General features: G+C 46.5%; 1 protein-coding gene across 3 annotated transcripts; it reads right to left on the reverse strand.

Annotated features, from left to right (window-relative positions):
* Window positions 1-60: 60 nt before the first annotated feature.
* On the reverse strand, window positions 61-25,447 carry heatr1 (HEAT repeat containing 1). 3 transcript variants are annotated; one of them, XM_036521039.1, is made up of 45 exons: window positions 25,410-25,447; window positions 24,729-24,893; window positions 24,207-24,423; window positions 23,706-23,847; window positions 23,400-23,501; window positions 23,146-23,286; window positions 22,467-22,678; window positions 22,018-22,148; window positions 21,692-21,800; window positions 21,419-21,529; window positions 21,216-21,333; window positions 21,011-21,118; window positions 20,459-20,554; window positions 20,130-20,218; window positions 19,262-19,473; window positions 18,477-18,598; window positions 17,680-17,880; window positions 17,196-17,376; window positions 16,287-16,435; window positions 15,490-15,682; window positions 13,640-13,812; window positions 12,568-12,732; window positions 11,605-11,847; window positions 11,316-11,447; window positions 11,119-11,222; window positions 10,885-11,031; window positions 10,237-10,355; window positions 9,914-10,035; window positions 8,956-9,084; window positions 8,643-8,873; window positions 8,180-8,309; window positions 7,781-7,944; window positions 7,642-7,694; window positions 7,176-7,299; window positions 6,778-6,918; window positions 6,343-6,629; window positions 5,798-5,948; window positions 5,205-5,363; window positions 4,792-4,926; window positions 4,074-4,178; window positions 3,476-3,644; window positions 2,986-3,140; window positions 2,389-2,547; window positions 1,652-1,760; window positions 61-1,219 (listed from the first exon to the last, which is right to left on the reverse strand). In XM_036521039.1, exons 2-45 carry the CDS (start codon window positions 24,868-24,870, stop codon window positions 1,131-1,133), a joined length of 6,471 nt encoding a protein of 2,156 aa, XP_036376932.1. In that variant the 5' UTR covers window positions 24,871-24,893; window positions 25,410-25,447; the 3' UTR covers window positions 61-1,130. The 3 variants fall into 3 exon arrangements, with proteins under 3 accessions (XP_036376932.1, XP_036376915.1, XP_036376923.1); XM_036521022.1 differs by having other exon boundaries at window positions 17,196-17,379; XM_036521030.1 differs by having other exon boundaries at window positions 17,196-17,379; window positions 25,396-25,432.
* Between the last annotated feature and the right edge of the window lie 916 nt (window positions 25,448-26,363).

The following is a 26,363-nucleotide window of genomic DNA, read 5'->3' on the forward strand; positions in this document are numbered from 1 at the left end:
CAACGTATTGTTTTGTACTGTGAGGTACACGAATGAAATAACACGAGATCACTTTCGCTGGAGAAAGGTGAGTCTTTATTGAACCACTGTTAAGAACAGTACAAATTGCGTACTCCGCCGAGAGACGTACTTCTTACTAGGTAAGGATGGGCTGGTCACATTTCCCCCAGGTTATCTCGAGCTGAGTGACCAAATTACCATATATTTAATATTTCAACCCACCTAGACTAAGTAGTGGAATGACATATCGCCATGGTTATAAATATGTATACAACACAGTCTACATATTTTCCAAATTAATGTACATTCTCCAAATCATGGTCCTGAAATACGACATAATCATATGTCTGTCACATTAACGAGTGAGCAATATAAATGTCAAAACATAAATTCAATGCATTTACCGATACAAATAATCCACAATGTGAGAAAAGTAGAAAGGTGGATTTGCATATGTCATATCGCCTTCACTGTTTTGTAAATGAGATTTTGACGTCGATGGCAGCTGCCTCTTCTCACCCCATATTTGTGTAAATGGTCATTTGAATGATAGGATTCGACCAGGCAAACAAACCAAACGTAAATCTCATGAGAATGGCACACAGTAGCAGTAACAGTAGTATTGTAATGTTCTGTGCCAGTCATGCCATTGCTGAATGTGCTCTTGCTGGTGAGTTAAGCAAATGTGACTTATCCTTCAGGTTTTTCCAGTTTACCAAACTGTTTTGACTAATCATACACACACTGATGCCCACAGATGTGTATTCCTGACCATAAAAATATATTCGCACAGTACTTTGAAAAACACTTATACACATATTTATTAAAACTGTATAGGTTTTGGTTTTGGTTTTAACCACTTCCACATTTGATGCATGGGTGACTAACAGTTCTTGTAAAATGGAAATGTGGATTTTAGGTCAAGCACCTTTGCTGCATTAAGTCAAGTCACACATGGCAATAAAGGTTAACCCCCTTTCACTCCATTACTCAGTGTCCATACAGTTTGATGCCTGACTGATGCATAGATTTCTGGGAGGAGATGTTAACATGTAAACAGACAGGAGCTGCAATCCTCAGTCAAGTCCTAAACGGGGCGGCCCCAGCGGGAGGCCCCGATTGGGCAGCCGTTAGAAGTAGCTCTGCAGTGGCTCTCCCAGGATGGTTTCCATCTCGTGAATGACTTTCTGCACCTGGTGCTCCACTTCCTCACACTCATCTGTAACACAAAGCAGCATCGGGCTTTAACATAATAAAAAAGACTGCAAAGTCACCATTCAGGTGATCAGAATGGTGGCGTTTCCATTGCACTTATGGAAGACCTAACCCCAAATGATTACATTCAACTAATTAAACCAACTTCTAATTGAGTTTCATGTAGATAAAATGGTGAGCTGCATGTGAAATCAGCTAAAAAACCTGTACATGGTGTGAATAACTGGTTAGGAAACTAGACTCAGATGGATTGTCAGATGGTTTTGATCGGCGACATTGTTCTGTTGCACCCTCACTGTATGAGGGGACATATCAATTTTAAATCCGTAAACTATGTACAAACAAAGCTAAAACCTTTTCAATGGCAGCCTTTATTGCTAGGCATTACCAAGGAGGAACAAGGTGCACACATATGCCTAAACACAGTGTAACTCACCCTCCATCAGCTCGGCCAGGAAAGGGATGGTTTCCGGAAGGAGCACCATGTAGTTCTCCTTCAGCTTGCTTGCAAGCTCCAGCAACATCAGCAGGGCAGAGAAGCGCACCTGAAGAGGAGGACGGACACAGGCATGAAGCCACTATCGGCACAAGGGACACCACGCCGCTCAGGGGACAGAGTCTACTCTGACCAAAGCCTCTAGATAAACATACTGGCGCACTCACTGTTAGTTAGAGGCAAGCTGACTACACATTAAACCAGAGTAAACTTGTGCTCTTGTCACCATGTTCAAAGACCCATTTTATCTGGAAAGGAACAGAGCTACTTGGCCGAGAACAGGACAAACAGCCCATTGCTCTAATTTCTATTGGCTGGGAATGGCGTCATGAGCAACCCCAGATTTGCAATGTCATTTCGTTGGCTTTAGGGTTTCTTCTTTGTGCTCAAAACATAAATAACATAACTGTCTAAAACATAACCATCAATACAAAATACATACAATCAATGCATCTGTATTTTGCACCGATGCAAAAATGGAAAGCAGAAGTGGATTGAATGTAACAATAGTGATATCCAACCCCAACAGGGGAAGCATGATTTCACTTCCCCTCTGCTCACAAAACAAAACTTAATTTCAATTCTATTGGCTGAACAGCAATAGACAGTTAAGACCTGGCTCAGGTACCAATGAGGTCCAGCTAAACCCTCCCACTTTCTGATTCGACAGGAGTTACCTTGGGAGAGCTGTGCCGGGTCTTCAGCAAGACCTGGTAGTTGAGGGGCTTCCACTGGGAGTCATCTCCCATGGCGACGGAGAAGTGGCCGACGCACGGCACCAGGTGCTTGGTGATCCTGGTCCTGTAGACCTCGTCTCCCCCCAGCGTGTTCTCCAGCTGAGAGCGCACAAGCACAGAAGCTATTGTGAGCTGCATTTCTCGCCACAGAGTGCAACGGGAGAGCAGCGGGCAGTAAATGATGGCAGAATAACCATCACTGGGGCGAGTCAGTGGCATCTTCGACACCTCCTCAGTAATCTCCCACCTGTGTGATCATCAGGTGTGAGACCTGTTGTGTCGCTGGGTAATTGTTACAACAGCAGTGCAGGAATCCTGCAGCAGCCTTGCTGACCAAGCCAAGGACCAGCAGTAAAACTGTGCATGTTTTCTGAGTCCGGTATGAGAACGTGAGGTGAAAATGGTGGCCATCACAAATGGACCGTCACAGTCAAGCTCTGATTTGGAGGACGTGTGAGCTGAGCTAGGTACTCCTCTCTGGCAACCTATGAGAGGGACTGGGGGGGGGGGGGGCCCGGGGACCGAGGTGTGTCTTACCTGATCGACAAGGGGCGCCATGAGGGTGTCCGCCCGCTCTTTGCTGAGGAACCGCTGTGTGTCGTACAGGAAGACCTTATGCAGGCAGTCCAGGACATACTGCAGCAGCAGGCACGTCTTCTCCATGCTGTCGTCAGAGTCGAAAAAAGCTTCATCTGTAAAAACAGGAAGCGGTTTGGCGTTTTGACTGTCATTCCAATCTTTCTTCCCCTTTTGTAACCAAGCTTTCATTTTGACTGTTGAGAGATTGCTGAGAGTGGTGTGACCTATCCACCCCTTACCCCCGGCAAAATGAATCCAATATGCAACTCCTACAGAAACGGCTACTACTTGCACCACAACTCACATAATACACCACACTGAAACGGGCTCCAGCTGGAGAATAGGCGCTACTCCACTGAAGTCACGAAGGGCATGAGTGGGACCAAAGAGCCTGTTTTTGTCATTAAATGCCATGTTTTTGCAGTGTTGTCAGTGTTAGGACGCAAACCTGTCTTGGTGACGTTGGTCTGGCTGAGCAGGTCAGCGAAAGGCTTGATCAGGTGGCCAGCGAAGAGCACGAAGAGACCCTTGAGTCTGTCGGCGATGCAGTCGGAGAGGCGGTAGAAGGTCAGCAGGCGGTCTTTGGGGGCGCCCTCTGTCTTACACCAGTCAAACAGCTGGATGGTGACAAACACAGAGACGAGTCAGTGTCACAGCGCCTGCTAACACCTTCTGAACCTTCAGAGTGCCAACCCACAAGAATGAGCGCCAAACTTTACTGAGACATTTGATGTCGGGGGTGGCAGTGTAGCACAGTGGTAAGGAGCAGGGCTTGTAACTGAAAGGTTGCTGGTTCGATTCCACTGCTGTTGAACCCTTGGGCAAGGCACTTAACCCACAACTGCCTAATTAAATATCCAGCTGTATAAATCGGTGAAATTGTAACCTATGCAAATCACTCTGGACAAGAGCATCTGCCAAATGACAATAACGTAATGTGTCATGAGAGCTCATGTGCTTTTCATTAGCTTTGCGAGTAAAAATAACACAAGGAAAAGATTACTGTACAAGACCATATAATGCGGTTGTGCAATTATCAGTCATACCTTGAAGAAGAGGGGTCTGAAGGTGACCTCTGACAGCTTCATGACCATGACCAGCAGGCAGTCGATGATGAAGCCTTCTGTCTCATTAGTCTTCTCCAGACTAACCTACAAAACCACCAGAATTGGAAAAAAAAAAAACCTTTTAAAAATCCCAAAATAAGTTCATCACTCAACATAATATAACTAAAATGACACAAGGATACACAAACAAGCTGAAAATGTTGTGTGTTTGCTAATGATTAAGGTATGTTTACAGAGGAGGAGGACACCTCCACCAAGACAGCCACTGGCATTCTCTTTAATAACTAGATTTATCACTCTCGGTTCCTTCCAGTCTCTCCTTAAAAATAAAGGCAGGAAACCCTATACTTCTCTGCCTTCATGAATATTTAACAGCAAATGGGCCTAAGGAACACTCCATCTCAGAGCTCATGAATCTTCATGAGCACTGGAGTCTGGAAGATATTTTCATTTTCAAAGGCTGGCATTTAAAAAGAGTTTATATTCTCTCTCATATCGTAGTCAGATCCAAATAAGCTATGGTCTCGCTGATAACGCATCTTTATAAACACCAGGTTCTGAATGGAACTTTTATGGTTTGACAAACCACTGACTCATCCGGGACAGAGCAGTGAATGTCACATACATAAAATGCTGTGTCTTCTTAGACGAAAGCACATCAGTGACAGTGTCCCATCTCCATTCTAGCGGACCGTACCTGGCCGTGCTGGGCTCGGAAGTCCAAGGCAGTGAGGAAGAAGGAGGTGAGCTCTGATTGGTGGGATGTCAGCTGATCCTTCTCCATGTGAGCAATGTGCTCCCTCAGGATGCCCATCAGAGGCCCCAGTCGGCTCTGAATCAATGGAAAAGATGACAGACTTCATGTTAGTCATTGGTCATACATTCACAGAGGAATTACATATTGTTTTCGTGTTCCTAATCCAAAGCGATGCACAGCACGCCTCTTTTCACAGCCCTCTGTTAAACATGGCCTTTGTCCACAAAGAGTCTTCAGGGTTGCACATTTACAGTAGCTTTACTGTGTAATCTCATTACTAGGAATGGGCTCTACTCTGGCTCTGTTGTGCCAGGAAGGGCCCACTTCCAGTCTGAGCTCTGGCCAACACCTACCTGCTGGGACGCGACCGCTTGGTTATAGCACTTGGTGACGGTGGGAAGCAGGACCCGTGGGGGCACCTTAGTGGCGAGGGTGGCTCTGAGGGAGGCCAGACGGACGCCCAACTGCGGGGACGTGGTCGCCTGCTCAGCCACCCGGGTGAGGTGGGCCACCTGGGAGTGATGTGAAGGGAAGATTCAGTCAGACAAATCGATCCAGAAAGTCCCATTAATCAGTCTCGATCGTAATCATCGCTGTCATCTGGAATTACCTTGTGCAATTTACTGCACAAGAAATAATGGCCTCAAACCATCAAGCAAACCCCAGAACAAAAAGACAACATTTGAGTATACCCACATACACCACATTGTATCAAGAACACAATTTATGCAGTGATTTCAGCTCATTAAAAAAAATAACAAGCTCAGACATTCGAGTAATTTAATTATGCCCCCAAAAAATGCATCTGTTTGAAACTATTCAAACATTACGGAAACATGACTCAAGCGCCGAAGCAGCCGAATGCGCCTGCAGTTTGTTCCTGCTTGCGGGTGGCGCATTTACATAGTGAAGCCCTTGGAGGGAGCGGAAGGGTGACCCGCCTCACCTGTAGCAGGGTGTCCTGCAGGTAGGGGCTGATGAAGTGGGGCAGGGTTTCGGACACTCGCTGGAGGGCGGTGACCGCGCTCAGCAGGTAGATCTCATTGGACAAGAGCTCCTTGCGGTCTTTCAGAGTCTGCAGAACTGTGGGCATCAGCCTAGAACAGCAGGGCACAAAGGCCATCATTAGCTGCCGCCACGCATCGTAATTAGAGACAAACACAGGCTCACATTACATTACATTACTTACCGCCATTTAGTTAGCAGATACTCTTTTTAGAGTACCTTCCACGGGTTATAATTTTATCTATTTATACAGCTTGACTCTATAAAAACTGGAATTTATACTCACACAAAATATACACAGGCCTTTGCATTTGCTTACAGACAATATGCCGATAAAACAACAGACACACACAAAAGTGTATAGGTCATAAATGTGGATAAATGAACTGGTACTCTGCAGTGATAAGTTGTCTTAGTAGGGCTGGTTACTTGAACATTTTAAATGAAGAGCCAGTAACATATCGCCTGTGTAACTGTTCTCTTTACCTGGGCAGGTATGGGATGGCCAGGGCCTTCAGCGCACTGGTGACCTCAGCGATGCAGAGCAGTGCGCTGCCCGTCACGTTCCTCTCCTCATCGGGGGAGGCGACCAGCTCCACCGCTCGATTCAGCACCGGGACGAACGCCGCCTGGTGGCTGCAGCCGAAATTGCGGCACAGCAGCTTGAGGCTGTAGAGGGCGGTCTGCCTGTTGATGGCCTGCTCCTCTTCGTCAGGCTGGCCCCCACCAACGATGGCCAGGAGGTCCTGGGTCAGCTCCAGCAGGACCTTCACCTGTGCATGTGGGGGGGGGGGGGGGGGGTCATCGGTAATGAGAATGGGCCAGTCTTTACCCCCAGCACATCACTCAAAAAGCTTTTAAATCAGCTTGGGGCATGTGAGCCAATGATACGGCAAGAACTGAGAAGCCCCGCCCACTTACCTGCTCCTCCTGCCATTGGGTCCTCTGCTGCAGTTTGTTGTTGAGCAGCTCCATGGCCTTGCGGCGAACTGAGGGCAGCCGGTTACCCATGAGGCCTCTCATTACGGTGATGAAGGTGTCCGTGGGCAACAGAGCGTTCACCTGCAAGAAGCAGTATTATGACATCACAAAGCAGCCAACCGGTTATCTCCCAGAAATCAGGGGCCTCCACTGGTAACCATAAACAGGGGTTAATTTCTCAGAAGGCTGTGGGCATGTCAGGGCACTCAAATGAAAACACAGGCTGACCGAAAGGTCAGGGAGGCAGAATTTTTCCTAACTAGATGCAGTGAATGAAGTCTAAGGCTGATGCCTTGCCAACAGAAAGGAATGCTATAGAGGAGTGGAGGTGGTCCTACCTTGTCCAAGACATCATAAGACTTGTTGAGCAGCGCCCTCCAGAATTTGGCAGTGGGTTTGTCTGCATTCTCCTCCACGCAGCGAGCTACACCATTGATGTAGCCCAGGATCTCCTCCAGGAGGCTAGAGAGACACACACAGAGATCACTCATGCTCAACTGAGAATTAAAAAAATCTATTCTCGCTTCCAGAATTATTGTACTTTGAAAAGGCAAATATTAATCATTCATTACATCACATTAGATGATTGTTATTCAGCAGACACTCTTATCCAGAGCAACTTACATAGGTTACGATTTTATCCATTTATGCCGCTGGAAAGTACCTTGGTACAACAGCAGGGGCCCAGTGGGGAATCGAACCAGCAACCTTTTGGTTACTAGTCCTCCCCCTTACCACTACTCTCCACTGCTGCCTTCATTTTCAAGCACCATACATGCAGACACTTGCAATCAGAGAGCTTACCTTTGCTCCAAAGTCTGCAGGGATTCTAGCGTGTCATCACTACACTCAGCCACCTGGAAGATACAAGACACTGCTGAAAATCCCATTCAAGCGCCAGCGTGGCCTCCAAACTGGAGAGAACTGTGCGCTGAAGGCCCACCTTCCCCACAAAGCTGCCGGAGGCCAGCAGCTGGGCCATGAAGGACACCGAGAGGAATTTGAAGTGCCGCAGCTCCTTCCCGCTGTGCTCGTCCACGCTGAAAAGCAGGGCCTCGGCCGTCTCCTTCTTCGCCGCCCTTCGACGAGTCCCCCTCTTCTCCTGACCTGTGAACAGCACCACGGCACCGGCTGAAACTTTTGTGAGAGCTTGGACCATATGATCAGTGGATGACGGCAAAATGTCTGTGGGCCACAACTGTGGTACCCTTGTACTTACCCAGGTACTTAACCTGTATTGCCTCAGTAAATATGCAGCCGTATAAATGCTCTGGAGAAGAATGCCTGCTAAGCATGTGAAATGTAGTAATATTTGATATGATGGGTGAAGGTGGCCTCTCACCATCTTCCTTGTCCTGGGGGAGAGTTGTCAGATACTGCAGGATCTTGGTCAGGGAGGTCAGCTGATCTTGTACCTCGAACTCACAGCACACCGATACCCAGAACTCCACGTCCCTCTCCAGCGCAGCGTCCTGGGACAAAGAGACATTTATATTTAAACATTTAAACGCTAAAACGTAGAGCAGTGTGAGGGGAATCGTGGCTGTGGCCTGCATCCCGCTTCTGGTCTGGATGAACCCCTACTCACAAACCTGGCCCTTAAAGATAACCTTACAGACTAAATGGGAGTGTTGTTAGCCTGGTCTGGCGCTGTTGCTCATTCAGCTTTAACGAATACACCTCTGTTCTTTTGTGCTGGAAGTCGCTCTGGATAAGAGTGTCTGCTAAATGAATGTAATGTAATGTAATGTAATGTAAAGAGCATTATAGATGCTGCCTCCAGCTTTGATCAAGGCGTGCTGTACCTTCTCTGCCCCAGCAGTGCTGGCTGCGGTCTGTGTGACGTGCTGCTTGAACAGGAGGAGGAGGAGCACCCACAGGAAGTGGGCGGGGCCCAGGGTGCCCACCAGCTGGGACAGGATGGGCAGGCGGCGGTGCTCGGGGACGTGCGGCAGGGCGTCGACGAACACATGCACGATCTCGGTCACCACGCTCTCCATGTGGCCTGCCGCCCGGGACGAGCCGCCCTCGTGAGCCTGCGGTGAGAGGGAGGGCGACACCGTCAGACCGGAGCTTGACCGCGAGAGGGCACGGTCGCAGTCACGGTCACCTACTCACCTTAATCAGGGCCGGGATGACCGTCTGCACGGTCTTGTTGATGACCTGGAAGCTGTAGGTGTCGTCCAGTCGCATAATATTCGCACCCATAAAGGTGAAGATCGGCATGATGTTGTGAAGGACTTTCTCCTGCAGTCACAAGGGGGAAAGAAGGCATTTGAATGAGGCACTCAGCCAGCATTTGACTGGCCGACCGATCAAACATAATCAGAAAGCTTATCATCCTCTACATACTGTACCAAGTCCACCACATTAATACAGTGACAATGGAGGTGTAGCATAGTGGTAAAGAGCAGGACTCGTAACCGAAAGATTGCTGGTTCAATTCCCCACAGGGGCACTACATACCCTACGTACCCCTAGGTACTTTACCGACAACTACCTCAGTAAATATCCAGCTGTATAAGTGGATAACACATGAAAATTATAACCTATCTAAGTGACAAAAGACAATAAATGATAATAATGTAATGTAATGTAATACCCACTACAGCACTATAGTTCATCTCATTTGAATCATTTCCATCCAGCTCTCTCCCCAGAGTATTTATTGTCACATGAACCAAGGAAATCCTTAACTGCATGCAAATTCAAGGGAATGATGCCAGGCTTTAATATTAAAATACAATCAAATTAAGAATCATTCATCCGCAATCCCGCCACACCCCAAACAGGTGAGTATGTTGGAAGTAGAGGCCACAGTGCTGCAGTGCTGCTGAGTGTACAGCTGCACAAGTTAAACTGCGGTAGGGCTGGAATAGTGCTATGCTCACAATCACCGGTCTGGGAGTGTTGTTAGCCTGGTCTGACACTGTTGCTCATTCCATTTGAATAGATACAGAGGATGTTCTTTTTGTGCTGGAAGTCGCTCTGGATAAGAGTGCCTGCTAAAGGAATGTAATGTAATGTACAGTCACAGCGAAGGTAAAATGGCGGGTGAGTGAGGTGCGGTACTCACAGGGAACATGCCAGCCACCGCTCCCAGCAGCAGCAGGGCATGGTGGTGGGTCTGGGGCATGTCCGACCCCCTCACACACTGGACCACCAGCTCCACGTTAAACTTCTCCTCCTCCAGCACATCTGGACAGCGGGAGACAACATCATGCACACATGAAGACACCACATTCACAGTCTATGCGTCCTTACCACACGCCTAACAGGCAATGTCAAAATCTAGCATTCAAATGTCATCTAAATTCATGTTGCGTTAAAGAACGTCTGGCTCAGGTACGTGGATCTGCTTCCACTCAGTTGATATTTGCTTGCTGAAACCCGTCCCACCTTTGCTGACCGGCCCCCCGTCGGGGGACAGTTTGTGGCAGACGTTGAGCAGACAGCTGAGGATGAGCTGCTTGGTGTAGTCCATGTTCCCCTGCTCTGCTGTGGAGGTCTCCAGACTCCTGCGGACCAGGAGGGGAGAGTTAGGGTAACACACACTCACCGAGACGGAGACACACACACACACGCACGCGTGCGCATGCATGCACAGACACAGAGGAAAAGAGGAACACAGAGACACACACAGACAGACACAAAGACTGAGATACACAGTGACATACAAACATGCTTCCAGCTCAGTCATGAAAGTTAAATGAACACATTCCATTCTGATGCTGGAAGCTAGAGTTACTAGAATTTGTACTGACATTCAAATCATTTCAAACAGTAATGAGGAGAGAGGCTTTATGAATGGCTGAAGCTATCATATTTTATTCTATGATGCAGTTATTTGAAAGTCGCTCTGGGTAAGAGCATCCACTAAATTAAGTAATGCAATGTAATGTAATGCAATTTTATCCACGATCAAATCACCAATTTAAATCAATCATAGCGTTTTGACACATTTATTTGGGTCACTGATTTAACCCAGCTAGAGGATAACCCAATGCAGAGCCAGAGGAGAGAGGAGAAAAGCACAGTGAGGTGTACCTGGAGAGCAGGCTGAAGAGAGCTGGCACCAGCATCTGGGGCCTCTTCAGCTTCTTCTTGTGCTGCAGAAGCTCCAGGATGAGCGTCACTCTCTGCCACGACAGAGCGCCCCCCTCTGGCGGCACCGGCGCAGAGTCCTGAGTCCTCCTGAAAAACAGACATGTGAAGCTGTCGCGTGACCTGCTCCGTGTCCCTGTGGCCCCGTCACCGCAGGAGCGGAGCCGCGAGTCACACCTTTGCATCATCTTGCTCCTGCGTGTCTGCTGCACCGTCCCAGAGGCCTTGGGCTTGTCACGGGGCGTCAGCTCGTTGGCCACCAGCTCGGCGTCGACAGCAATCTGCAGCAGCAGACATCAACAGTCCATTTTTAGACCATGCTACATGCTTCATTCTACAGGTAAAGAGAACAGCCCTTCCGCAAGATGCCTCACCCCTTTGAAGACACTGTTCACAGTCTGGGAACAGGCAGGATTCTTGCAGTCCACCAGCAAATCAAACATCACTCCCAGAAGCTTTTGCTGGATCTTCTCCTCCCCCAGGGCTGCAAAGAAGGGCTTGGTGATCTGTGGATGGGAATCAAAGATTGTTATCACATCACAGGGCAGAAAACTCTTTTACAGACATCTGGACTCATGGTATTTCAGAGGACTTGTAAAAAAAACAGCATAAAATGTGAACTGGCGCCAGAGAAGATCTGCTAACAGCCTCGTGACACCCCACCTGCTCCAGAGCGATGATCTGGAAGCTGGGCATGCCTGGGTACGGCTGTGCGGTGGTGCCCAGGGCTCTGATGAGGAGCTCCAGGGCCATCTCGCTGCTGGCCAGGAGGGGGGCCGCCTGCTCATTGTACTTCCCCAGCAGGAGCTGCAGCAGCAGGGCCTCGTCCTTCAGGAAAGTGGGCGGCTCGGGCCCACACTGCTCCAGCAGGCGCTCCACGGCGGCAAGCAGCACAGCCAACACGGGCTGGAAGGAGAGAGGGACAGGAAGAATGAGGGGAAAACCTGGAGCAAATTATTCTCTCTCCAGGAGAGTAATGGCGTTTTAAAAGCCAGTCAAATTAGTCTCGTCGAAGGGTGCCAAATTTGTACGTGGAAGCCTGCTGTCTAGGTTTGTTGAATGCACCCCTGCCATGATTGGGCATAGTGTAGCATTGTGGTAAGGAGCAAGGCTCGTAACTGGAAGGTTGCTGGTTCAATTCCCCATTGAGGCACTGCAGTTGTACCCTTGGGCAAGGTAACTTAACCCAGAATTGCCTCAGTAAATATCCAGCTGTATAAACGATAACATGTAAGTTGTAAGTAAACCGATGTAAGTTGCTTTGGATAAGACCATTTGCTAAATGCCAATAACTTAATGTAATGTAATGGAATACATAGTGGTAGGGAGTAGGGCTCCTAACTGAAAGGCTGCTGGTTTAATTCCCTCTTGGGGCACTGTCATTGAACACGTGGGCAAGATACTTAACCCACAGCTACCTCAGTAAATATCCAGCTTTATGACTGGATAGCATGTAAAAAGTGTAACATTGTAAAAAAAAAAAAACTGTTACCGTTGTAAGTTGCCCTGGATGGGAGCGTCTGCTGAACAAAATGTATGTATACATGTAATGACTGAACAGATTTACTGATAGCGAGCCAGTGAGTTGCAGCTGAAAGGCTTTGAGCCGGTCCCCTGTGAGCTTACCTCTCCATTGACCTCTCGCAGCACCCTCAGCAGGGCACTGGCAGTGTAGGACGGGCAGTCCGGGGACTGAACACACTTCAGCAGCTGCTCCACAGAAGCCAGCAGCTTCTTCTCCTTGGCCTTTCCTTTCCCCGCCACAGCCTCCTCGTATAGCCGACCCAGGGCCTGTAAAGGGGGACACCACACCACTGCTTATATCCTGCTCAGCTGACCTGGGGTCTGCTTCCTCAGAGAGGGGGTTGCACTCAAAATGGCCCTCAGAACAATAAGTCAGCTTGCATGCAGTTGTGAAAGCAGTTGATTTTGAAGTGATTCATTTGGTGCCATCAGCTGAACACTATCTTCTAAAAATTACGAACATATTATTTTATAGATTTGAAAAAAACAACTTGAAAGGCACTGCTATTTAATTAAAATGGCCTCCAGTGTAGTGTAGTGGTTATGGAACTTGACTTACTGCCAGAAGGTTGCAGGTTCAAGTCCACGATACTGCTTTTCTACCATCAAGAAAGATGCACAGCAAAGCTGAACTGTTTCAGAGACTATATCCAGCTGTCTAAATGGATAATATCCAGGTCTGGCCTGCTTTCTGCATCAGACCATCTGCTCCTCAAATCAATGATAATAACACTATTTTAATGAGGAAAAAGGCCTGAAGGAAAGCAGATTAAAAGTTCATTTAAACATGAATAAAACAGATGTTTATATATACAGCAGCACTAGCAGACTCATTACTAAATGAGTCATAGCCCTTTTTAGGACATTACCACATTGGTTTGGTTAAGCTTGCTTCTGGGAAAGCAAAACCTTTCCCTGTGTGACGTACAGAATTACAACCTCAGAGTGCTTTTTTATAAAGAGATGGGAAAGTAAATATAAAACACTTTCACTACTGTAGTGACCTTCTGTGAAGTATTATGCAAAGCTCTGGGTGTGTGATGACAAGACCATTCAGAAACCAATTCAAGCAAAATGAACATGAAAAGAGCAGAGTTGAGAATAAGTCAGGAGAGTTTTCTTAAAAGTGGGGTTTAACGGCAGATGTGACGTGTTGGCAGATCAGAGGCTGTACCTGGCTGACGTGGGAGGGGTCAGAGATCAGCTCCTCGGTGGTCTGCAGCAGTCTCTCTGTGATTGGTTGAAAGGGAGAGCCGTCAGCTCCTGATAGGGCCTGCAGAGTGGCCACAGCTGCCCTTCTCACCTCTCGCACTGGAGAGCTGAGGCATGCCAGCAGGGACGGCACCACTGAGGGAGATAAAAAAAAAAAAACCCTTTATTTACAGCACAGCACCTGTATTGCCTGTATCACCCCACTGCTAAGGACAGCTTCACCTGTGTTACTGACAATGCACCCATTGTATTACTGTACCCCATTACTCATGACAAACCACCTGTGTTACCTGTGCCACCCTAGCCCATACCTGGAGACAGCTCCACCTGTATTACTGACAATGCACCCACTGTATTAATGTATCCCAATACTGACGACAGACCACTTGTATTAGCTGTACCACTGTACCTCATTACTGAGAATACACCACCCCAGTTTTTCTACTGACATGACAACATGCTATACATATAACTGTATACCACATACTGTCAATGCCATCCACAGCACTGTACACCAGACATATACGTATATATACACACATAAATTGATGAAAACATAGATAGTGTATATAGATATAGATATACATATACAGGATCCATTCACATTACAATATTGCATAAGCTGACCTGCCACCCACGTAATTGTAGTCCCTACAACAAAACTACCTACAAAACGTTAAGAGCACATTAGCACACACACAAGAGCACCCAACCACATTACTGTCCCTAATTCAATAAACACACTCCAACAACTTAAGTGTCCCAGAACTCATGACAAAACACCTTTCACACCTGTATCCTGCAGCCTAACATACATTCCACCCAGATTCAGACTCATTTCACCAGTAACAGTAAAAAGCAAAACAGGAAATGTAAATTCTTTGTGGAGGTGGGTCACTCCATCTCAAAAACACTTGGGCCATGACAGCCACCGTCTCAGATCAGGGTGCCACTCTATCAGAGGGTGCAAACTGATGGAAGAGGTGTCCTCCCTAAAGAGTTATAATAATATTACTCAATTATCTTTCACCATTGCAGAACACCTAATAGTACTATAAAAGCAGACTGAAATTGCAAGGCAGTGAGAGAGAAGATGGTTAGTTTACTTTTTTCTCCATGTTTGGTTGCCAAGATGAGCGACACAAAATGGTTTCCAAAACCTTTTGATTGATGAAATTTGGTTACCCTGGCAACTGGGCTACAGCTAATGTGGAGCCCTGTATGCATGATAACTGTATAGTGCTGAGTACAAATGATTATTTGCACTGACTTGTTTGCTTCGCATTGGTCATTCTGCCCAACTGACCACAGTGTACTGACTGGAAAAAAAACGTGTTTAGCGGATCGGAGAAGTCATTGTGAATGCGATTGCCAAGTAGAGATAAATGCCGCACAGCTCTCATACATCAACACTGATTATCTCGCCTCTTTCACCATGCGGTGGAGCGTTTTTAAAGTCTTGACCACAGTCCATTAAACTGCATGATACTGCAGAGAGCAACGGCAAACTCATTAATGCTCTGATAAAAAAAGAACCATTACAGCTTTGCTACTTCCCAGAGAAAGTACAGATGCTTATTTACAGAGGGACTGACAGCAAACAGTGCAATCCTTAAACAGGAAACGCTGCTATGCTAAGCAACATTCTACCACCCGGCAGATTTACTGCACCGTTTAATGCTTTTAACCCTTTAAAACTTTGCGTCCGGCCAAAATGAAGTGGCCACTTTTGTGTTGCCCGCTAGCGTCGCCCAATCCCCCGGCTGTCAGAGACACGCCCGCTGGTGGCAGGAAGCATGCGGGTGGAGTTACCTGGGGAAGAGGCGGAGCCCAGCGTCTGGAGGGTCTTCCCGGTCTGGGCGGAGAGCAGGGCGCGGCCCACGTACAGTGCCTGCGTCTGCAGCACCGCGCTCACCCTGCAGTCCAGCTGGTCCCCCAGGTTCCTGCAGTACCCCCACAGCAGGGACAGGAACTTGAAGAGCTCGCAGGGGTCACTCAGGTGCACCTGAAGCGGTCGAAAAAACATCAGTTTGCAGGCCTCTCTGCTCTTAGTTTGCGGGTTACACATAAATGATGGAGCACGCTGATTTATACGGATTTTACACTATTGATCTCAGACTTGTTGTGCAACAACAACGACAACACCACCCGGTAAGGACTTCTGGGGTTCTTCAAAGCAGGTTTTTAAGATGTTTGTGGTTAATATGTAGGCAACTGTGTGGCAAAGTGGTAAGGAGAATACTTGTAACCAAAAGGTTGTTGGTTCAATTCCCCACTGGGGCGCTGCTCTTGTACTTGTGGGCAAGGTACTTAACCCAGAATTACCCAAACATCCAATTGTATGAATGGATGACATGTAAGTACTGTAACCTATGCATGTCTCTCTGGATGAGATACGGTGAATGACAATAATGTAATGTAATATGGAAAAGTCAAGCTGATGAATGCTAACAGATTTTGCAACAATGATACCAGCTAAGATAACCTTTATGGCAATATCCAAATGTGGTATTAGCAGGGTGGCTTATCATGCCCCCTAGTGCAGCGAGATCGATCTTCCCTCCCTTGTTGCCTGGAGAATGACACCAACCGTGAACGGAAGGACATACCTGGATCAGGAGCTGCACCAGGTCCCTGAAGCTGAGAGCCAGGGGGCCCTGGCTGGCCCCCGTGATGGTGACCTCAAACAGCTGACACAGCAGGCGGAGGTAGCAGCAGGTGGCTGTGTCCAGCTTCTCTGGGTTCCACCAGGTTTGTCCTGAGAGGTGAGGGACAGACCGTGGGTCACACCCGCTGCCAGCAGGATGCAGTCAGCGGGTGTGACCCACGGTCTGTCCCTCACCGATGTAAAAACATGGTCAAAAGCCCTCAACCAAATCCTGAAGGCACTACAAACAGTCTCAGGTCATTTCCTGTACAGGAACTGTAATATCTAATCCGCTCCAAGTAATCTAAGTAGTTTAAGCACATACTCATCCTTACATACATGCAGTGCTGGTCAAAATTTTGGACACACCTACTCATGGAAGGGTTTTTCTTTATTTTTACTATTTTCCACATTTTAGAATAATAGTAAAGCCATCAAAACTATGAAATAACACAAACAGAATTATGCAGTGACCAAAAAGTATTAAGCAAATCAAAATTATATTTTAGATTCTTCAAAGTAGCCAAAAAATATTTTTTCATTATTTGTTTTGGAAAGAAATTAATACAATGGCATCAACGTCATCATTTAGATTTGTCTAAGAAACAAATTTCTAGCATTTAAGCATAAGTGTTTAGATCAAAATTTCTCTGAATGCATGTTTCTCATTATCTTAATCAGGCGTGTCCAAACTTTTGACTGGTACTGTATATGGATGCAATTTCTCTCAAACATACTCATATAATGTGGGGGAAAAAAGGAAAAAAAACCTCTTCCAATGACTGAAGACCACCAACATGAAAATGAGAATCACAGCGAAAGCTTGGCTATGTTGGTTCTGTGTGTTCTCTGTGTGAATACAGCGCTGTACCTTTGAAAGGGGACACGGGGCACTTGAGGCTGGAGATGTACAGCTTGAGCAGTGAGACCAGGAGCAGGCCGTGCTCTCTCTCTCCGCTCTCTCCCAGTCGGAGCTGCTGCAGGTACTCCCCCAGCCTGTCGGACGGAGGGAAGGGCGTGGCCGGCTGCTCCTCGCAGGGATGCTGCCACACCTCCTGGAAAACAGACACATGCTTTGGACACGGCTTTTTCACCTTAAAAGGCATGTCCGTTCAACAAACCTCAAATAAAGGTTTCCCCGGCTGAGACATGCTGTTACCTCACAACCGTGTCAAAACTGCCAGGTGTACCTGCCCAGCATAAACGCTATAGCAGTTTACATATGACACTCAACACAAGTCAATGGTGGTACATTTGTTGACAGAACACAGACAGAGACACCCCGAATAACATCCTGTTCAGGTATCTGGGTGTCATATATCTGAGGAAGGCTTGCCACTGTGGGCCCCTCTCACCTCTGCGGGGTCCCGCGCTGTGGTGAGCTCCACCAGGGGGCGCTCCAGCAGGCCGTAGACCCTCTGGGCCGTGTGGAGGTGCTGGGTTTCGGGAAGGGCGCTCAGGCCCTGCACCAGCGCAGAGGTCAGGACCAGGAAGGCTGCCCTCTCTCTCAGACTGGTCCTGGTCTGACTGGCTGCTGCTTCCACCAGCTCCTCCAGCTGAGACAGACACCAGGAACCGGTGAGGGCTGCCTCTCACATACCATCATCAAACATTTAGTTTAACAGTTCTGTAGAACAGTGGGTGGAGAAGTGGACTTGGAAGGGCTTGGGGGGACCACTGAGCAAGGTACTGCCTGAATCACCTGAGCCAGGAAATCAGTACCAGTCAAACATTTCGACACACCTACTCACAGAAGGGCTTCTCTTTATTTTTATTACTGTCCACATTTTAGAATAATAGTAGATGTCAAAGCTATGAAATAACACAAATGGAATTATGCCGTGACCAAAAATAGTGTTAAACAAATCAAAATTTATATGTTAGAGTCTGCAAACATTTTTTTGGATAGAAACTCATACATAGGCATCAACATTGACTGCATATTTCCCATTATCTTAATCAGGTGTGTCCAAACTTTTGACTTTTACTGTGATATAAATGCATAAAAATATAAGCTATGCATTTTGCCCTGGGTGATGGTGTCTCTAAGCCCACATCTTTATTTTCCAAAACAGTGAATGGTGTTTTTCTGGTTCATGGGGACTACAGACAAAGAAGCTGATTTTGCAGGCCTCTGTCCAGGCTTACTTACAGTGTTGCGTTTTAAGGAGGTCACCATCACTGAAAGGTTACTGGCCATTGTAGAAATGAGTTTCTGATTGGCCACTCCTATAATGTCCTGTGTGGGGGTCTTCGCCATGACCTCATTCAGTGCTGTAGAGAGACACAGGAAAAACTTCACTGCAGTACTACAGCATAGGAAACTTCAGTTAGCGAACATGAGTCATCACTTCTGGTTGATGTTCTAATTTTTAATGTGGTCGGCCATCAAGTGACTGCTCCTCCTTTTGGACAACGCATAAGAACCCGCGGCAGCACTGCTGTTCAGCATTCTTCAGTGTGCTGCCATGTTGCATTCTGAATGAAATCGTGAGCCAACGTCCTGGCTGGCTGTTGGTCGTCCTGCCACACAATAAGGTTGCCTTGCTTTCCTATCAGATGGTATTTCTTTCATATCACAGAAAGCACACACAGCAGCAGATCCTCTTGGTGCTAAACTACATCCTACTGTTGCTCACACTTATACATTACATTATTGTCACTTAGCAGACACCCTTATCAAGAGCAACTTACATATAGCAGGTATACATTTTATCCATGTATACACCTGGATATTTACTGGGGCAACTGTGGTTAAGTACATTGCCCCTCTAGCGGGGAATCAAATCAGCAACCTTTTGGTTACTAGCCCTGCTACCTTAACCATCATGCCATACTGCTGACTGCTGTCCGTGATCATCGCACACACGATCAGTTCATACATGACCGCTGTAGATCGCACCCTTCTATTGGAGGGATGCGGGGGAAGGGGCTTACCGTCACACCATCCTCGTGTGAGCGGATGCTGGCAGATCAGGGAGGTCTGGGCGACACAGGTGGCCAGTTGGTGCTCGGGCGACTCGGGGATGGGACACGTGACGACCAGGAAGGGCAGCAGCTCCCTCACGGCCTGCGCTTTCAGGCTGGGGTCCCCCTCAAGGAGCGGGGTGCTGTCCAGAACCCGGACCGCCTCCTTCAGGACAGGACACCTGAATGAAGATTTGCATTAAGATTAAGATTAAGCAATTATCATCGATTTCACAGGCTTTCAATTGTCCTCTGCCTAACGAATGAGTAACTTTTGTGACTCCTGTATTAACTTAATTTTGAATTGATTAAGGTGTCTGGGACAGTCTCATATTTCCCCTTATTCAAAAAAGGAATAAGAACAGAAATGAACGAAATGAAAATGAGAAATAAATTCTTAAAAAAAGTGCTAATCTTATGCAAACTGACATTTTCAGAGATGATCAATAAAACAGATCCTACACCAATCAAATTATGTTTTGGTTCTGGATACTTCAATGCTGAGTTTTTCGGAAGTCACATTTCCACTGTCAGAAAGTGCAATTTTCAGATCTTGCAGTCTTGCTGCTCAATGCACTTCTCTGTGTCTCAGCAGAGAACCAGTCAGAACTCCCAGAACGTCCACTTTAACCATTCCAGGCCACCCTAACCGAGCGCTCGATCAATCTAACGGCGAGGCGCTTCGTTTTTAACTCTCGGGTAATGAGTAACTTAACGTAACATCTTTTGTCGATGTCAGTGATCGCCGTTTCTTGCTTGTTGCTTAAGAAACAAAAAACATTTGAACGTAAAGACTGAAGAAGCCTGAGCCAGTCGGAGGTGAAGAAAACTCACGCACCAGTTTCCTGCGTTAGAGAGATCTATGCGCTGGAGGAGGGACAGTAAGCAGGTCACAGTGTCCTCAGCGCCAAGATGATCACAATAGATCTGCAGATTGAAGCAGATAAGAACTTCTTTTAAAGCTGACGCAACAGTTACAACCACTGTTTATTTGCTTTTTCCAAATGCATTTACTATTCGTCAAATTATCATAGTGAATCAGGGGGTGGGGGTTTGGGGGATGACCTCTCCACAGTTAACTGCTAAGTTCAATATTCACTTTCATATGATTCAAAGAAATGAGTTTCGGTTTGTCCTTTAGGACAGACGTATTCTCCAGCCACTGACCTCCAGAGCCTTCATAGCAGACAGCACCACCTCTGGAACGTCATCCTTCATGCGCTCCAGCACGGCATCCCTCAGAAAAGCCTCATCAAAGCCCTCCTGCACTCGCACACGCGCGCGCGCACACACACACACACACACGCATACGCGTGCACACACAGACACACAGGATAACATGAGCACTGCTCTGCTGTTTGTAGATTCAACTCACACAGGGATCTACAAGACTATCAGACAAAACAAACTTCTGAAAACTTAGCCGTGTACATTTATACTTTTATTTTTTATCTATTGCCCAATCAGGAAGCAAAACTTATTAAGTAACCCATCCAATCACAGAAGATACAGGTGAGGACTGCCAAGTCCATTCGAAAAAGGGGCTCCACACACTCAGACCAATCGATTTTATTCAAACTTCTTAACCAGGTTGAATAACGAATTTCATTTTTTAGAATTCTTTCAAACGCTGACTCTCACAGCAGATCAGAGAAAGACAAAGTGATGGAGAACTCCAGAGGAACTCACTCCAAAGGAACTCTAGGGGTAAAAACAAACCTGTCTCGTGCTGACAATTTCCTTCAGGTGTTCCACAGCCAGATTCCTGACCGTAGGGAGGGGGTGGTTCAGACTTAAGAGCAGGGAGGTGTCAGAATCGGCCAGAATCTACACACAAAACCCAATACACACTGTTAGGTAAATCACATTAACTGCCAGACCAAGTGCAAAACATCTGCCAACAGCAGAGGGCACTGTTTCACACCTTGTACTTCCCGCTGCTCAGAGACAGGGAGATGAACTGGTGGAAGAGATCCTGCTGCTCCTGACCGGTGATGTCACTCAGGTGGCCCTCCAGGACAACATCCAGTGCTCCTGGGTACCTGAAACACAACAGCACAATCATTTTAAATACCCATGTGTGGAGGCAGGAGACCAGGTCTCTAAAGAGGAAGGGCTGGTGCCTACTTTGACTCAAACGCTCGGATGAACGGCAGCAACCGCTGATTGAGGGCAGAGATGCCATCACTGGACAGCTGACTTTGGGCACCATGGGAAAGGTATTCCTGAAGGAACAGCCTGTGTGTAAAAAGGACACTGTCTGAGCGACATGCTTAAGAAAAACACATTTACAAATACAATACAGAAACACAACTGCTGAATAGTTTAATCAGAACAATTCTTCACAATCACAACATGAATTAAAAAGTGTATGTATACGCTGAGTTCTCAGTGACTTACTTGGCTACTGTATTGTCCAAGCCATTGGACAGAGGCAGATTTTGAAGCACAGACTCCAAAAGGCTCCCAAAGTTGGCGGTCTGGGAGGACTCTTCCATTAGCACCGCATCTGAGAGAGTCAGGTCAACAAAATAAAAGGGACATTAATATTTGGTTCTTCACATTTTTGATAGATTGTGAATCACAAAAAAAAAAAAAATAAAACAACATAATTAAACCATACACAAAACCAAATGAATGAGAGGGAACAATGCACTAGTAAGTTAGACACGCTTGATCACAGCTGACTGGTCAAACTCAACAGGAAGTGCGAGATCCAGGCTCACCACAGCCAGTGATGACAGAGTGAATCAGGTGGGGCAGCAGGTAGCGGAGCAGGGGACCGGCGTCATGCACCGCTGCGATGTCCTGGAGGGTGGGGACCAGCGCAGGCACTGTGCACAGGTGGCCATAGGCCCTGTGGGGAGGAACGCAATCACTCGGTAGTGCTTCAGAACAAGAATGCGAGAGCCCTGTGTGAGTGTGGGTTGCAGTCTGCAGTGACACATTACATTATGTTACTGTAATTTAGCAAACGCTACAATACAGAGTGACTACAATGGATACAATTTTCACCACTTACACAACTGGATATTTACTGAGGGTTAAGTACCTTACCCAAGGGTACAACAGCAGTGCCCCAGCAGGGAGTCAAATCAGAAAGCTTTTGGTTTCAAGCCCTGTTCCTTTCCGCTATGCCGCACTGCTGACAAATTCAGAGTGCTGCCAGACTCACTTTTTGCCCACAGAGCCTTCCTTCTGGTTCTGCAGCAGGACGATGAGGCAGCCCAGGCCATCTCGCGGCAGGGTCGGCTCCTTGCACAGAGACTTGCTGATCTGCACGGCCAGGGTGTCCACCAGCTGGGCCTCCATCACCACCTTCACTGCCAGCTGGCACACAATCATGTAGGTAGCCGCCTTGTAATCGGTGAGGGAGGACTTCAGCCCCTGCACACACAAAGGACGGGAAACAACAAAATGAAAAACACTTCTCATTTTTCTACGAGGAAAAAAAAAACACTTAAAAAGACATTGAGAGGTCAGCGTTCACCCACAAAAGAATCCTTTGGTAACGCCAACGTAGCAGTAAACACTCGGGGACACATACAGAGCACAATACAAGCAAATAACCATTATAAGGAGTCAGAAATATTAGAAGTGCTGCATGACCAAGTTAAAACAGTTGGCCACACAAGGTACAAGCTAGCTTGTTGAGATACAAGTGCAGGAAACCATAGACTTGACAAAATTTTTTAAGAAAAACAAAGATTAAGACTAGACTATGTTTAGTCTGAATATAGAGAGGGACTAAGCAGTTGGGATGGAGTGGGGAAGTTCATTCCACAATTGAGGGAGAAGGAAGGAAAAAATATCACCATAAACCTTATCAGAGAGTAAAGGGACACAATCCCCACCTTCTGAACGTATGGCAGCAGCTTGGCTATCAGTGTATCCGTCACTTTCTCCACAGCATCCAGAGCAGGAACGATAGTGGAGGCGTAGAAAGAGAAGATCACCCTGAGCTGGGCACAGTTTCCGGAAGACCCCGAATAGGCCTGCAGCGGAAGACATGACAGCAGCTTGCTCAAAAGTAATGTCATTTGAACCATTAAAGCCAGTCCGCCTGGCCAAAAGGAACGACAGTTTGGGGGGTCTCAGTATAATGTACCTTGACTGACTTGGTGACAATGGTGCAGATAAAATCCATGAAGCTCAGGTCTTTGTAACAGTGTGTGATGAGAGTTCCTCTGGCTAAAGGCACCCCAGGTTTCTGTGGATCAAACAGTTATTAAAACAAGGCAAGATGATGTACAAAACAAATAAGCTAAAAAAAGTATCCATCACTGACAGTGCATCCTGGCACTCAGATCAATCCAGAAATTGTTTGAATGAGGATAGTAGGTTACAAATAATAACAGCATTGGACGTGATTATAGTAGAGGAATATGATTAATTGGGCCAAGCAAGGTCTTACCTGAAGTACCTGCAGCCAGTTCCACCGGTGAGTAGGATCCTTAATCTTCAGAAGCTGAATGACTCTAACAAAGACCTTGGTCTCATGATATGGCAAGGCGCAGGCAATGAGGCTGTCCTGGTTATACAGGTGGATGTGGAACCTGATGAATATGACACAAATGGCACCAAGATGTTAATGCTGGAAAGGAATGAGAACGAACCAAACATGCACAATACCAAAAAAACTGACAAGTGACAAATGGAACTCTTGCTATCAGCAATACCCATTAGAAAGTAAAAGGAAAGTCTCACAGTGCCCAATGTTAGAGCCCTTTATGGAACACTAACAATCTGTTTTGCGTTATGCCATAGCAATTCAATTTTTCCACACAAAAAGTGGTACGTTTTAACCACTTGGTAACTGAAGCATGAATCAAAGGGGGTCATCACTGGCTGGAAGCATGCATAGCAAAAGGGAGGCCTTCAGTGGAAAGGAGCGGGGAAGGCTGGTGTATGTTACCTGTGAACGAGCCACTCTATGCACTTCTGCGCTGGCTTCAGCAGGAAGTAAGGAGACAGGCGCGTGAGAAACAGGGAGATGCCCGCGTCCAGCTTCTGGTTGACTTCTTTAGACTGGACGCTGCGCTCCAGAGTCTTGGAGGCCTCGCTGAAAAGCGTCTCCCGGAACTCCTCAAACAAGGGCTCGATTCCGAGCAACTCCTCCAGGCCCGTGCAACCTGCAAAAAGGGGGAGGGACCAAAGTAGTGGGTGTGGATAAGTAAGTAAGTATGTCCTCCAAGGGAGAAACTTTGCACATATCAAAGACATGCCCATTGTGTCAAGTTATTCCCATTGCCTCACTAAACAGAGTAAGGTTTCTTTTCCTCATATACTTGGTCTACTACACTTCTGTCCATTAAAGACCGCGAATCTTGTGTAAATGAAACTGAATGCATGCCTCATTTACTACTTAACAACACTTCTCCACTTCAACACTTCTTTTCCCCCCAGTTCTTACAGGGTCAAACAAACCATTACTTACCTAAGGCAAAGAAAGTGTCTCTGTCGATGCTGGCTGCTTCTTTCGTGTCAAAGAGTAGAGAAGCTACCTCTTTCCTGCTGAGCAGACTCTGGTCATTCTGCGGCAAAGCCAGCCGCTTCAGCTGATGTGCTAAGGATGTCATTTCTGCGAGCAGGGTCTTACTATCTAAATAAAGAAAACAACATGCAAACAGTGTAACCAGCCCCCTGTCAGATCTAAGCTACACATCTCTCACGAGAGCATACGAGAGCACACTAGCATATGAGCATACTGAATAATTTACTGCAAACCTGTATGTTGAGAGGGAAATCAAGCGATACAGCTAGTTAGCTTACTTCGTGCATTCAAACTGGCTAGTCTTGCAAACTAGCCACAAAGCCAGTTTAGCTGTAGCCCAGCATTTTAACAACATAAAGTATAACGTCATCATAGAATCATTCACTTCGTGTTACTGTAAAAGAAAAAAATACACAAATCACTGAGGAATTTCAGGGATTTTCACAGAAGAATAATGACAACATACGATCGCGACTTTCATTTCACACACTAGAAACATGACGTGACAACACCAGGACATAATACTTTACATATCATAAATATCACCATAAACCTATCAACAAATCAAAGTTACAGACAGCAGTTAGCAAATGAAGAACAACAAACCCACATGCCGCACCGTACCTCGCTTCGGCACTTCAATTTTCACATGGGCAGTTGACCCGGAATTACCCGGAAGCAGTAGCCCTCGCACGCTACAGGGACAGGAGGAGTTGAACAGAGTTGGTGCGCCCTCTGTGGGTTGGATGGGCACATGACGCATAATCTTCCTGTGAATAGCTTTTGTGAATTGAATTTTCCAATACGTTATACGAAACGTGGCTTGCTAGTCATTTCAGACACCTGTGTCTTGTCAGTAAATTCTTTTTAACTGATTGTAACAACGTCTGCCTTAGTTACTGCATAGTACACAATTTCATTGTAGCTACTCCACATCGTATTGTTTATTTTGTGTGTATTGAACTTACACTTGAATATGTGAACGGTGGTTACAAAAGACAAGGTCATATATTAAATTAATTATTAGAGTGCTTTGTGACAAACTCCATATCTTGGTATCTATAGTGTGATATCGGATGAACATACATGGAGATTACAGCATTTCCCTTTACATCACAACCTTTAGTTTCAGTAAATGTTTACGTGTCTTTCATAACTATCCGGGGTAACTCGAGACCGTACAAACAGTGTTCTATCACATCATTTGTCAAACACGAATTACTGACATAAGAAAGCTGTGGAATGTTCTTTACCAAAACAATATTGTAAATGTATATATATATTGGTTTTACAAATGTGAAATCAGTACTCCTGCTTATGTGAGCGGTGGATCCTGGAAAAGTAGTTTGCATTTTCACTGCTCAAAGATTTAAACGCTACAGTAAAAGCAGATTCAACCTATATCAATCAGTGGCCAGCGGGCAGAGCACATATCAGAAAACAGCATGGAGAAAATGTAGTAATTGTGGCCAAAAATAATAAACAAACAAACAATAAAACACACATCTGCTGTTGCACGTGCGTGCTTGTTTGTGTGTGTGTGTGCGTGTGCTGAGACGAGAGAAAGGGAGGGAGAGA

The sequence above is a fragment of the Megalops cyprinoides genome, chromosome 1 (assembly GCF_013368585.1).
Source record: "Megalops cyprinoides isolate fMegCyp1 chromosome 1, fMegCyp1.pri, whole genome shotgun sequence".
Taxonomy (NCBI): domain Eukaryota; kingdom Metazoa; phylum Chordata; class Actinopteri; order Elopiformes; family Megalopidae; genus Megalops; species Megalops cyprinoides.

Excerpts from the sequence above, each read along its gene's own strand:
- heatr1 (XM_036521022.1), bottom strand. The coding sequence starts at position 24,870 with ATGACATCCTTAGCACATCAGCTGAAGCGGCTGGCTTTGCCGCAGAAT. Across the intron at positions 22,149-22,466 it reads GAAGGCTCTGTGGGCAAAAA|GGCCTATGGCCACCTGTGCA; the intron begins GTGAGTCTGGCA and ends TCCTCCCCACAG. Across the intron at positions 4,179-4,791 it reads TCCGAGCCCAGCACGGCCAG|GTTAGTCTGGAGAAGACTAA; the intron begins GTACGGTCCGCT and ends GTGGTTTTGTAG.